Source organism: Heptranchias perlo, chromosome 7, assembly GCF_035084215.1.
Source record: "Heptranchias perlo isolate sHepPer1 chromosome 7, sHepPer1.hap1, whole genome shotgun sequence".
NCBI classification, from domain to species: domain Eukaryota; kingdom Metazoa; phylum Chordata; class Chondrichthyes; order Hexanchiformes; family Hexanchidae; genus Heptranchias; species Heptranchias perlo.
Window position 1 is genome coordinate 59,631,001 of NC_090331.1, and position 12,655 is coordinate 59,643,655.

The 12,655-nt window shown below is 44.5% G+C and overlaps 1 protein-coding gene across 3 annotated transcripts in view; it reads right to left on the reverse strand.

Moving 5' to 3' along the window:
• nckap1 (NCK-associated protein 1) overlaps positions 1-12,655 on the reverse strand; it is a 170,970-nt gene that overhangs the window by 61,357 nt on the left and 96,958 nt on the right. For 2 of the 3 annotated variants that reach the window (XM_067987687.1, XM_067987686.1), the window contains exon 18: positions 3,683-3,802. The exons of the other annotated variant lie outside the window; for it this stretch is intronic. In XM_067987687.1, the coding sequence (XP_067843788.1) occupies positions 3,683-3,802 (120 nt within the window). The remainder of the gene's footprint in view (positions 1-3,682; positions 3,803-12,655) is intronic. 3 annotated transcript variants of the gene reach the window in all.

A 12,655-nucleotide genomic window follows, 5' to 3' on the forward strand; every position in this document is an offset into this window, starting at 1 on the left:
ATTAGCCAGAGGAGAGACTGGAAGTCTGGTAAGATTCAATATTATGTATTTAGTTCAAAAAACAGTTGTCTGAAAGTACAGATCTAGATGTAGAGTCTTTAGAACATACCCAAAAGCTCTCATCACCCACTTGTCTGGTTACGGGTACATGTAGCCCTTTCAAGTCCAAGGGGCATAGACTTGAGTGTATCTGGCTCACAACTGGTTGAGCTATCCATCAACAGATCTGACTATACGGTAGCATAGTGGTTATGATACTGGACTAGTAATCCAGAGAACTCTACTATTAATCCAGAGTCATGAGTTCAAATCCAACCACGGCAGCTGGGGAATTTAACTACCAGATTGTCGTAAAAATCTATCTGGTTCACTAATATTCTTTAGAGAAGGAAACCTGCCGTCCTTACCCGGTCTGGCCTATACGTGACTCCATACCCACAGCAATGTGGTTGATTCTTAACTTCTCTCTGATATGGTCTGGTCCAGCAAGCCACTCAGTTGTACAAACACGGTACAAAAAGTCATAAGAATAAAACAGGACGGACCACCCAGCATCAGACCACTAGGCACCGGACACAACAAAAGCAAACCAAGCCCAGTCGACCCTGTAAAGTCCTCCTCACTAACATCTGGGACTTGTGCCAAAATTGGGAGAGCAGTGCCACAGACTAGTCAAGTAACAGCCTGACATAGCCATACTCACAGAATCATACCTTTCAGCCAACGTCCCAGACTCTTCCATCACCATCCCTCGGTATGTCCTGTCCCACCGGCAGGACAGACCCACCAGAGGGGGCGGTACAGTGATATACAGTCAGGAGGGAGTGGCCCTGGGAGTCCTCAACATTGACTCTGGACCTCATGAAATCTCATGGCATCAGGTCAAACATGAGCAAGGAAACCTCTTGCTGATTACCACCTACCGCCCTCCCTCAGATGAAGAATCAGTCCTCCTCCATGTTGAGCACCACTTGGAAGAAGCACAAAGGGTAGCAAGGGCACAGAATGTACTCTGGGTGGGGGACTTTAATGTCCATCACCAAGAGAGGCTCGGTAGCACTACTACTGACCAGCTGGCTGAGTCCTGAAGGACATAGCTGCCAGACTGGGCTTGCAGCAGGTGGTGAGCGAACCAACATGAGGGAAAAACCTACTTGACCTCGTCCTCACTAATCTACCTGTCGCAGATGCATCTGTCCATGACAGTATTGGTAGGAGTGACCACTGCACAGTCCTTGTGGAGACTAAGTCCCATCTTCACACTGAGGACACCATCCAACGTGCTGTGTTGCACTACCACCATGCTAAATGGGATAGATTCAGAACAGATCCACCAGCTCAAAACTAGGCATCCATAAGGCACTGTGGGACATCAGCAGCAGCAGAATTATATTCCAGCACAACCTGTAACCTCACGGCCCAGCTTATTCCTCAATCTACCATTACCAACAAGCCAGGGGAACAACCCTGGTTCAATGAGGAGTGTAGAAGAGCATGCCAGGAGCAGCACCAGGCGTACCTAAAAATGAGGTGCCAACCTGGTGAAGCTACAACACAGGACTACATGCATGCTAAACAGTGGAAGCAACATGCTATAGACCGAGCTAAGCGATTCCACAACCAACGGATCAGATCAGAACTCTGCCACATCCAGTAGTGAATGGTGGTTGACAATTAAACAACTAACGGGAGGAGGAGACTCTGAACATCCCCATCCTCAATGACAGCAGAGTACAGCACTTGAGCGCAACCATCTTCAGCCAGAAGTGTAGAGCGAATGATCCATCTCGGCCTCCTCCCGATATCCCCACCATCACAGAAGCCAGTCTTCAGCCAATTCAATTCACTCCACGTGATATCAAGAAACCGCTGAGTGCACTGGACACAGCAAAGGCTATGGGCCCCAACAACCCAGCTGAGTGCTCCAGAACTAGCCGCGCCTCTAGCCAAGCTGTTCCAGTATAACTACAACACTGGCATCTACCCAACAATGTGGAAAACTGCTTAGGTATGTCCTGTCCACAAAAAGCAGGACAAATCCAATCCGGCCAATTACTGCCCCATCAGTCTACTCTCAATCATCAGCAAAGTGATGGAAGGTATCATCGATAGTGCTATCAAGCGGCAATTACTCACCAATAACCTGCTCACCGATGCTTAGTTTGGGTTCTGCCAGGACCACTCAGCTCCAGGCCTCATTACAGCCTTGGTCCAACCATGGACAAAAGAGCTGAATTCCAGAGGTGAGGAGAGAGTGACTGCCCTTGGCATCAAGGCAGCATTTGACCGAGTGTGGCACCAAGGAGCCCTAGTAAAATTGAAGTCAATGGGAATCAGGGGGAAAACTCTCCAGTGACTGGAGTCATACCTACCACAAAGGAAGATGGTAAGGGTTGTTGGAGGCCAATCATCTCAGCCCCAGGGCATTGCTGCAGGAGTTCCTCAGGGCAGTGTCCTAGGCCCAACCATCTTCAGCTGCTTCATCAATGACCTTCCCTCCATCATAAGGTCAGAAATGGGGATGTTCGCTGATCAATGCACACAGTGTTCAGTTCCATTCGCAACCCCTTAGATAATGAAGCAGTCCGTGCACGCATGCAGCAAGACCTGGACAACATCCAGGCTTGGGCTCATAAGTGGCAAGTAACATTCGCACCAGACAAGTGCCAAGCAATGGCCATCTCCAACAAAATAGAGTCTAACCACCTCCCCTTGACATTCAACGGCATTACCATCACCGAATCCCCCACCATTGACATCCTGGGGGTCACCATTGACCAGAAACTTAACTGGACCAGCCACATAAATACTGTGGCTACAAGAGCAGGTCAGAGGCTGGGTATTCTCACCTCCTGACTCCCCAAAACCTTTCCACCATCTACAAGGCACAAGTCAGGAGTGTGATAGAATACTCTCCACTTGCTTGGATGAGCGCAGCTCCAACAACTCTCGAAGCTCGACATCATCCAGGACAAGGCAGCCTGCTTGATTGGCACCCCATCCACCATCCTAAACATTGACTCCCTTCACCGCCGGCACACCGTGCCTGCAGTGTGTACCATCTACAGGATGCACTGCAGCAACTTGCCAAGGCTTCTTCGACAGCACCTCTGAAGCCCGCGACCTCTACCACCTAGAAGGACAAGGCAGCAAGCACATGGGAACGACGCCACCTGCACCTTCCCCTCCAAGTCACACACCACCCCGACTTGGAATTCTATCACCGTTCCTTCATCGTCGCTGGGTCAAAATTCTGGAACTCCCTCCCTAACAGCAATGTGGGAGAACCTTCACCACACAGACTGCAGCGGTTCAAGGCGGCGGCTCACCACCACCTTCTCAAGGGCAATTAGGGATGGGCAATAAATGCTGGCCTTGCCAGCGATGCCCACATCCTATGAACAAATAAAAAAAACACATTTAACTAATTTCAAGATACATGAAGCCCAAATCATCTATTTCTCTTCCCCCAATATAATCTTAATATTCCAGTAATTGCTCTGGGCAACAAAGGATTAAGACCACCATTATGAGGCCTTTTAAAACATAGCAGCGGTGTTACATTTACAGACTACATGGCAAATATCATGCAATGCTCTGAAAGGTGTATTGAAATTTCTTAATCTAGTTTTGGCAATCTCCTTCACTCAAAACCCATAATATGTAGAAGCTGAAATCTCACCTGGTCACTAAGAGTGCACTGCTCTGTACATATGTCTGTGATGAGATTGCGGGCTTGCTTAGCCATTTCATCGAGGAACATGTTGCACAGTGAGAGACTGCGATCTCCAATGTGATGCCTCTATAATAGTTCAGAATTGACAAAACCATAAGTGCACGTTGGAATCTGAACAGATGTATTGTAAGATGAACGTAAGTGGGGAATTAATGACGCATTTAAAGTTTAATGACCTACCTGCTAACGACTTCATTATTCAAATGATAGGATTCATCCACACACCTAAAAGGCCTAGCTTAATTACCTCTGAGGAAACCAGCTGCTTAGCACACGCAATGTCATAATTCCTGCATCAGATATGGATCTAGAAATTGTACCACTGTAGCAGTTCTTTTAGACATTAATCTAAACTGAAACTGACTACCACCCTTAGTTCCCCTCTACCTCTATACCCTACCCCGAAAAAAAACCTGCGTCGTTGCAGGGCCTGATGAGATAATTGTGTGGAATTGTGCTGTATGGAACAAGATATCATGGAAAAGTGAGTGAAAAATTTCAAGTTAGATAATCTATTTTTATTCTTAATTTAAGCATCCTTTAAGGTATACCAAAGTAGCACAATTTAGGAGGGGAAGGCCCCATGCAGAGAAGTCAAATCACCAACTGCAAGAACCAATCTACCAAATACAATAGTGTATACAGCTGTCAAAACTAGACAATGATTAGTAAACATTACAAATAATATCCACTGGAACTTCATTTCAGTGATGTGCTAGAAGCGTTGTGGAACGACCTTTCACCTGCTTCTTGTGCTTCTTTCCAGCAAGATGATAATGAATACAGAACGCACTCAACCATCCACTACTTGATCACTGGTTTATTTTGGGCTTTTAAACCAATGGCAACAAAAATGGTTGAAACTAGTTTGCATAACAAGAAACCAATAAACCAAACAAATAGCTCATGAAAGAACATAATTTTTGAACAAAACATAGTCCAAAATAAGAGGGACCTGACATAAGATACAACTAAACAATTATATGGACTCAATTTCCACTTTGCTTTTTAAGCCTTATTTAACGGCCACTTTTATAGGAACATAAGGACAGGAGTAGGCCATTTAGCCCCTCGGGCCTGTTCCATCATTCAATGAGATAATTGTTTATCTGTGACCTAACTCCATACACCTGCCGTAGCCCCATATCCCTTAATACCTTTGGTTAACAAAAATCTATCAATCTCAGATTTAAAATTAACAATTGAGCTCGCATCAACTGCCGTTTGCGGAAGAGAGTTCTAAACTTCTACAACCCTCTGCAAGTAGAAGTGTTTCCTAACTTCGCTCCTGAAAGTACTGGCTCTAATTTTTAGGCTATGTCCCCTAGTCCTAGACTCTCCAACCAGCAGAAAGAGTTTCTCTCTATCTACCCTATCAGTTCTCCTTATCTTGAAAACTTCAATCAAATCATCCCATAATCTTCCAAATTCCAGGGAATACAACCCTAGTTTGTGTAATATCTCCTCGTAATTTAACCCTTGGAGTGCAGGTATCATTCTAAGAAATCTACGCTGCACTCCCTTCCAAGGCCAATATATCCTTCCTACGGTGCAGTGCCCAGAACTGAACACAGTACGCCAGGTATGGTCTAACCAGGGCTTTGTATAGCTGTAGCATAACTTCTACCCCCTTGTATTCTAGTCCTGTAGAAATAAAGGCCAGCATTCCATTAGCCTTTTTGATTATTTTCTGTACCTGTCCATGACATTTTAATGATTTGTGTACATGGACCCATAAGTCTCTTTGGACCTCCACTGTTTCAAGCTTTTCACCATTTAGAAAATACGCTGATCTATCCCTTTTAGGTCCAAAATAGATGATCTCACACTTGCCTACACTGAAATCCATTTGCCACAGTTTTGCCCATTCACTTAATCTATTAATATCTCTGTAATTTTATGCTTCCATCTACACTGCTTACAATGCTGCCTATCTGTGTCTCTTTTCATAAATTAAGCCTTGTACCGTTAAGCGTGGGAGTTCCTGGTCTAACCATCTTTGCCTTTCAATAGCCAGGCCATTAAACAGAATATCTCCAGGTAATATTTATTTTCATTAATTGAGAGAGGAGATCTCACCTGCAACACAGTAGGATCCTGTCCTTGCTCATTGTCAGGATGTCAGGGAAACACGATTGTGAGGATAATTGAACGATTGAGGCACCTGTTGCTTTTCCACCTACTCTGCCTAAATGTTGAACCAAAAGTATGATCTTGTGATTCATACACTAGCAAGACTGCATCTGTATAAGATCAGGCACGGGTCCTTCTTGTGCCCCCTGCTTACTGATGTAGAAACCTACTGTAGCATTATTCACCAATACAAACAATTTACCCTACACTATGATCTGGAAATAGTCCGAAGCCAATCTAACATTCAAGGTATATGCAAGGTATATTCACCTTCTTTCAATACTGTAGCTGGGGGCCACCTCCTGACGGGGGTCCTGTCTTGTTACCACCAAAAACTGTGGAAGAGGCTATCACAGGAGACTCTAATTGCCCTGGTGCCCACTGCTATAGAGGCAGAAAGATGTTCTTTTAGCTAGTTTGAAATAATGTCCCAAAGATGTTAGATTTCCCATGGGCTGCAGCTAAGACTTCTCACAATGGACTCAGTAGCCAAGCTCCTGAACTTGAGTATCAACTGTATGGTGAGCCAGTAAATTCCAGAGGAGAGATTCATGAAGCCAATTATCCAGATATGGTTAAGTGTGGAAATATTTCATTCTGTGATGCACTCTGAGCACAGAAAGGCACATTTGTAAACTGCCTGGGTATTTAGGCGATACAGCAGTAGCTGCGCTAATTGCTGTACCCGATCTTTACTTCCTCCCCCACGTGCACTGTGTCACTACGCATATGTCATTTCAGCATGGTAACTTCACCACCACCCTCCTCCTCCTCCTCCTCCTCTCCCCCCCCCCGCCGCCACATACATGCTTTTCTCCAACTCATAACGAGACTTTACCACTGTTAGTGCCAGCCTCCCCACATCTACCATTCATAACTACAAATCACCCGGAATTCTGCCTCCCGCACCCTAACCTATACTACGTCGTTCATCCCCATCACCCGTCTTCACCAAGTGCCAGTGGCTTCCCACATCAGAGTATTAATGAAGATTCGCCACACCATCAAATCCTCCTACAGCCTCGTCGCTCTCTATTATGATTTCTCCAATGCTATGTCTGTGCGCACACCCTCCAACAATGATCTACTTTTAATTTCCTATTCCTTCCATAGCTGCTCTTTCACAACCTTGCAAGCTCTCTCTCTCTCTGACTTCAAAAATCACCTAGAAGACCCTCTTTTTCGATTGTGCTTTTGCCCCCTCCTGACCTCTGCTAGTTTTTCCTGCCGTTCAGTGTCCACCTGCTATCCATCATCCAGTAAAGCACTCAGAAATCTCTAGGTATGTAATGAGTGATTTTGAAATGTAAGCTGTTGTCCAAATTCTTTGAAATTGAACCTGAAACTTTCAATCGCATTCCTGTATGGCAATATGGAAGTAGACATCTTTTAGGTCAACTACCTGATCTCCGGTGGTGTTAATCACGATTGGTTTGAAGAATGATGATGTTTAGCTGCTAAGATGAAGCTGTGTTTCATAGAATCATAGAAGGTTACAGCATGGAAGGAGGCCATTCAGCCCATCGAGTCCATGCCAGTTCTATGCTTGAGCAATCCAGCTAGTCCCACCGCCCTGCCCTATCCCTGCACATTTTTTTGTTTTAAGTACTTATCCAGTTCCCTTTTGAAGGCTATGATTGAATCTGCCTCCAACGCTCCCTCAGGCAGTGCATTCCAGATCCTAACCACTCACCGTGTAAAAAAAGTTTCTCCTCATATCACCTTTGGTTCTTTTGCCAATCGCCTTAAATCTATGCCCTCTGGTTCTTGACCCTTCCACCAATGGGAACAGTTTCTCTCTATCCACTCTGTCTAGACCCTTCATGATTTTGAACACCTCTATCAAATCTCCTCTCAACCTTCTCTCTTCCAAGGAGAACAATCCCAGCTTCTCCAGTTTATCCCCGTAACTTAAGTTCCTCATCCCTGGAATCATTGTAGTACATCTCCTCTGCTCCCTCTCTAAGGCCTTCACATTCTTCCTAAAGTGTGGTGCCCAGAACTGGACACAATACTCCAGTTGTGGCCGAACCAGTGTTACATCATGACTTCTTTGCTTTTGTCCTCTATGCCTCCATTTATAAAGCCCAGGATCCCGCATGCTTTTTTAACCGCTTTCTCAATCTGCCCTGCCACCATCAATGATTTATGCACAGTCACCCCAAATCTCTCTGTTCCTCCATCCCTTTTAGAATTGTGCCCTCTAGTTTACATTGCCCCTCCTCATTTTTCCTACCAAAATGCATCACCTCACATTTTTCCACATTAAACTTCATCTGCCACAAGTCCGCCCATGCCACCAGAGTGTCTATATCCTCTTGAAGTCTAGCGTTATCCTCCTCACTGTTCACTACTCTTCCAAGCTTTGTGTCAACCGCAAATTTTGAAATTGTGCCCTGTACTCCCAAGTCCAAGTCATTAATATGTGTATCAAGAAAAGCAGTGGTCCCAGCACTGACCCCTGGGGAACACCACTGCACACCTCCCTCCAGTCTGAAAAACAACCATTCACCACTACTCTCTGTTTCCTGTCATTTAGCCAATTCTGTATCCATGTTGCCATTGCCCCCTTTATTCCATGGGCCACAATCTTAATAGCAAGCCTACCATGTGGCACTTTATCGAACGCTTTTTGAAAATCCATATACATCACACATCAACTACATTGCCCTCACCTACCCTCTGTTACCTCATCAAAAAACTCCATCAAGTTGGTTAAACACAATTTGCCTTTAACAAATCCATGCTTGCTTTCCCTAATCAATCCACACTCATCCACGTGACTGTTAATTCTGTCCCGGATTATCGTTTCCAAAAGTTTCCCCACCACCAAGGTTAAACTGACTGGCCTATAGTTGCTGGGTTTGTCTTTACACACTTTTTTGAACAAGGGTGCAACATTTGCAATTCTGCAATCCTTTGGCACCACCCACGTATCTAAGGATGTCTAGAAGATTATGGCCAGTACCTCCACAATTTCCCCCCTTACTTCCCTTAGTATCCTAGGGTGCATCCCATCCGGACCAGGTAACTTATCTATTTTAAGTACAGCTAGCCTTTCTGGGACCTCTTCTCTCTCAATTTTTATCCCATCCAGTATCTTAACTATATCTTCCTTTACCAAGACTCTGGCAGCATCTTCTTCCATGGGAAAGACCAATGCAAAGTACTCATTTAATACCTCAGCCATGCCTACTGCCTCCATGAGCAGATCTCCTTTATGGTCCCTAATCGGCCTCACCCCTCCTCTTACTACCCATTTACTGTTAACATGTCTGTAAAAGACTTTTGGATTCCCTTTTATGTTGGTCGCTAGTCTATTCTCATACTCTTTCTTTGCCCCTCTTATTTCCTTTTTCACTTCCCCTCTGAACTTTCTATATTCTGTCTGGTTCTCACTTGTGTTATCAACCTGACACCTGTCATATGCCACTTTTTTCATCTTCATCTTATTCTCCATTTCCTTTGTCATCCAGGGTGCTCTGGCTTTAGTTGCCCTACCTTTCTCCCTCGTTGGAATGTACCTTGTCTGTACCCAAATTATCTCCTCTTTAAAGGCCGCCCACTGTTCAATTAGTTTTGCCTGCCAGCCAATCTATGATTCCCATTTACCCAGGCCAGATCTGTTCTCATCCCTCTGAAATTGGCCCTCTTCCAATTGAGTATTTTTATTTTATAGAGTGGTCAACTCCTTTTCCATAGCTATTTTAAACCTTATGATACTATGATTGCTGCTCCTTAACCTAGCCTGTTGTGTTAAGACCACTGCTCAAGTACTCATTATCAGAATGCAGGTAACTGTAGCAGCTTGTAAACTGCCAAGTTCACTAGAGAGCAGTTGTACCTGTTTGAAAATTTTGGCTACAAATCAGAAGAACCTACCTGATTAAACGGAGAAAGGCGGCCAAAGATTATTTTGCATTTGTAACAAACTGTAATGGACACCATGAGACATGTACCGAAATATAGAGAAACATAAAAAAATTTACGGCACAGAAGGAGGCCATTCAGCCCATCTTGTCTGTGCCGGTCGAAAAAGAGCTACCTTGCATAATCCCACTTGCCAGCATTTGGTCCGTAGCTTTGTAGGTTACGGCACTTCGAGTGCATATCCAAGTACTTTTTAAATGTGACTAGGGTTTTTGCCTCTACCACCCTTTCAGGCAGTGAGTTCCAGCCCCCGACCAACCTCTGGGTGAAAATAATTTTCCTCAGCTCCTCTCTAATCCTTCTACCAATTACTTTAAATCTATGCCCCCTGGTTATTGACCTCTCTGCTAAGGGAACTAGGTCCTTCCTGTCCACTCTATCTAGGCCCCTCATAAAACAACCCCAGCCTATCCAATCTTTCCTCGTAGCTAAAATTCTCCAGTCCTGGCAACATCCTTGTCAATCCCTCTGTACCCACTCTAGTGCAATTACATCTTTTCTGTAATGTGACCAGAACTGTATGCAGTATTCAAGCTGTGACCTAACCAGTGTTTTATACAGCTCCAGCATAATCTCCCCGCTCTTATATTCTATGCCCCGGCTAATAAAGGAAAGTATACCATATGCCTTCTTAACCACCTTATCTACCTGTCCTGCTACCTTCAGGGATCTGTGGACATGCACTCCAAGGTCCCTCTCATCCTCACCCATTTATTGTGTATTCCCTTGCCTTGTTTAACCTCTCCAAATGCATTACCTCACATTTCTCCAGATTGAATTCCATTTGCCACTTTTCTGCCCATTTGAGTCCATTGATATCTTCCTGCAGTCTACAGCTTTCCTCCTCACTATCAACCACACAGCCAATTTTTTGTATCATCTGCAAAATTCTTAATCATGCCCCCTACATTTAAGTCTAAATCATTGATATATACTACAAAAAGCAAGGGGCCTAGTACTGAGCCCTGTGGAACCCACTGGAAACAATCTTCCAGTCACAAAAACACCCATTGACCATTACCTTTTACTTACTGCCACTTAGCCAATTTTGGGTCCAATTTACCACTTTCCCTTGGATCCCATGGACTTTTACTTTTTTGACCAGTCTGCCATGTGGGACCTTGTCAAAAGCCTTGTCAAAATCCACGAAGACTACATCAAACGTGCTACCCTCGTCGACCCTCCTTGTACCTCCTCAAAAAATTCAATCAAATTAGTCAGACATTACCTTCCCTTAACAAATCCATGTTGACTGTCCTTGATTAATCTGTGCCTTTCTAAATGACAGTTTATACTGTCCCTCAGAATTGATTCCAATAATTTGCCCACCACCGAGGTTAGACTGACTGGCCTGTAATTACTAGGTCTATCCTTTATGTCCCTTTTTAACAACGGTACGATGTTAGCAGTCCTCCAATCCTCCGGCACCACGCCTGTAGCCAGGGAGGATTGGAAGATGATGGTCACAGCCTCCGCTATTTCCTCCCATGCTTCTCTTAACAGCCTGGGATACATTTCATCCAGGTGATTTATCTACTTTCAAAGATGCTAAACCCCTTAATACTGCCCCTCTCATTATGCTTGTCCCATTCAATATTTCACACTCCTGCTCCTTAACTACCATCTCTGCATCATCCCGCTCCTTTGTAAAGACAGACCCAAAGTATTCATTAAGAACCATACCCACATCTTCTGCCTCCACATATAGGTTACCTTTTTGGTCTCTAAAAGGCCCTACTCTTTCCTTAGTTATCCTCTTGCTCTTTATGTGCTTTATCTGTTCGTCCTCTGAGCATAGTGCCTGAATGTTCTAAGGCACCGTGACCATCTTCAAACTCTCTGAGGCGCTAGATTAGTACTGAGACTTAATATTGGGCAGGGCTCCCCTTTTTTGAACATTCCAAGATATCTGAAACAGAGATATGTTGTCTCCTCTTTAGAGTGAACCCTTTCAGTTGTGCCTCTTGTAAATAATTTGTCTATCTTTGCAGATAATGCAGCTATCCTTACATGATCCCATGAATTATCTGATCAGATTGTTTTGCGAAATTTAAGAACTGAGCACATTAAATGAAAAGGGCATCCGTCTTTGATAGTATCTAAGACTCATGCAAATAGTGAAATTTCTTCACTACGCCACAAATTTTGGCAGGCAGCCTTCAACCTGGGGATCTAGCGGATCATTGCCGTGAGGCCTAGACAGATTCAGAACTGCAGCAAGAGCCTCTTGGCACGGATGCAGCTTTGTTCCAGAGTACAGGGCTCAGAAACCCTGGCCCACACAGTGCAAATGCCTATTGCTCTGCTGAATTTTGTCATGTCCTGTTGGCTGAATGAGGGGTGCTCATAGAAAAGCAACTGCTTTTCACTATCAATTCCAAAACTGTTTATAAGTCAGTGCTTCTTCAAACCTTCTAGGAATTCCTCTACCAGCCTATCAAAAATACCTTTCCCATCATTGGAAGTTGCAATAGTTACTGTTGTAACTACCATGCACTAAATTACCCCACCCAAGGGCACGGAGAGTGACACAAGTTATAGCCACACCATTCTGCAAAGCATTACTAAAAGTCATGGATCTCACCCAAGTCCAAGGCATGAACCGCTGCTTGCTGTTGGACTCCCCAGCCTACATTTGATCTTCATTGAGGGACACTGGTTGACTGTGAAAGGAACTGTGCCCTGATTTGGCAATTGTTTCTAATTGTGTGGCTCTTTGGCAAACAAACTTTGCCCATTGGGCTCAGTGGAAGTGGGTGGACCTTTGCCATTTGATTTATCAACCAAAAGCATTCATATGTTTGGAACTGTCAGGGTTAACATGATGTGCGATGGATCTCCCATGCTGGAAGATAA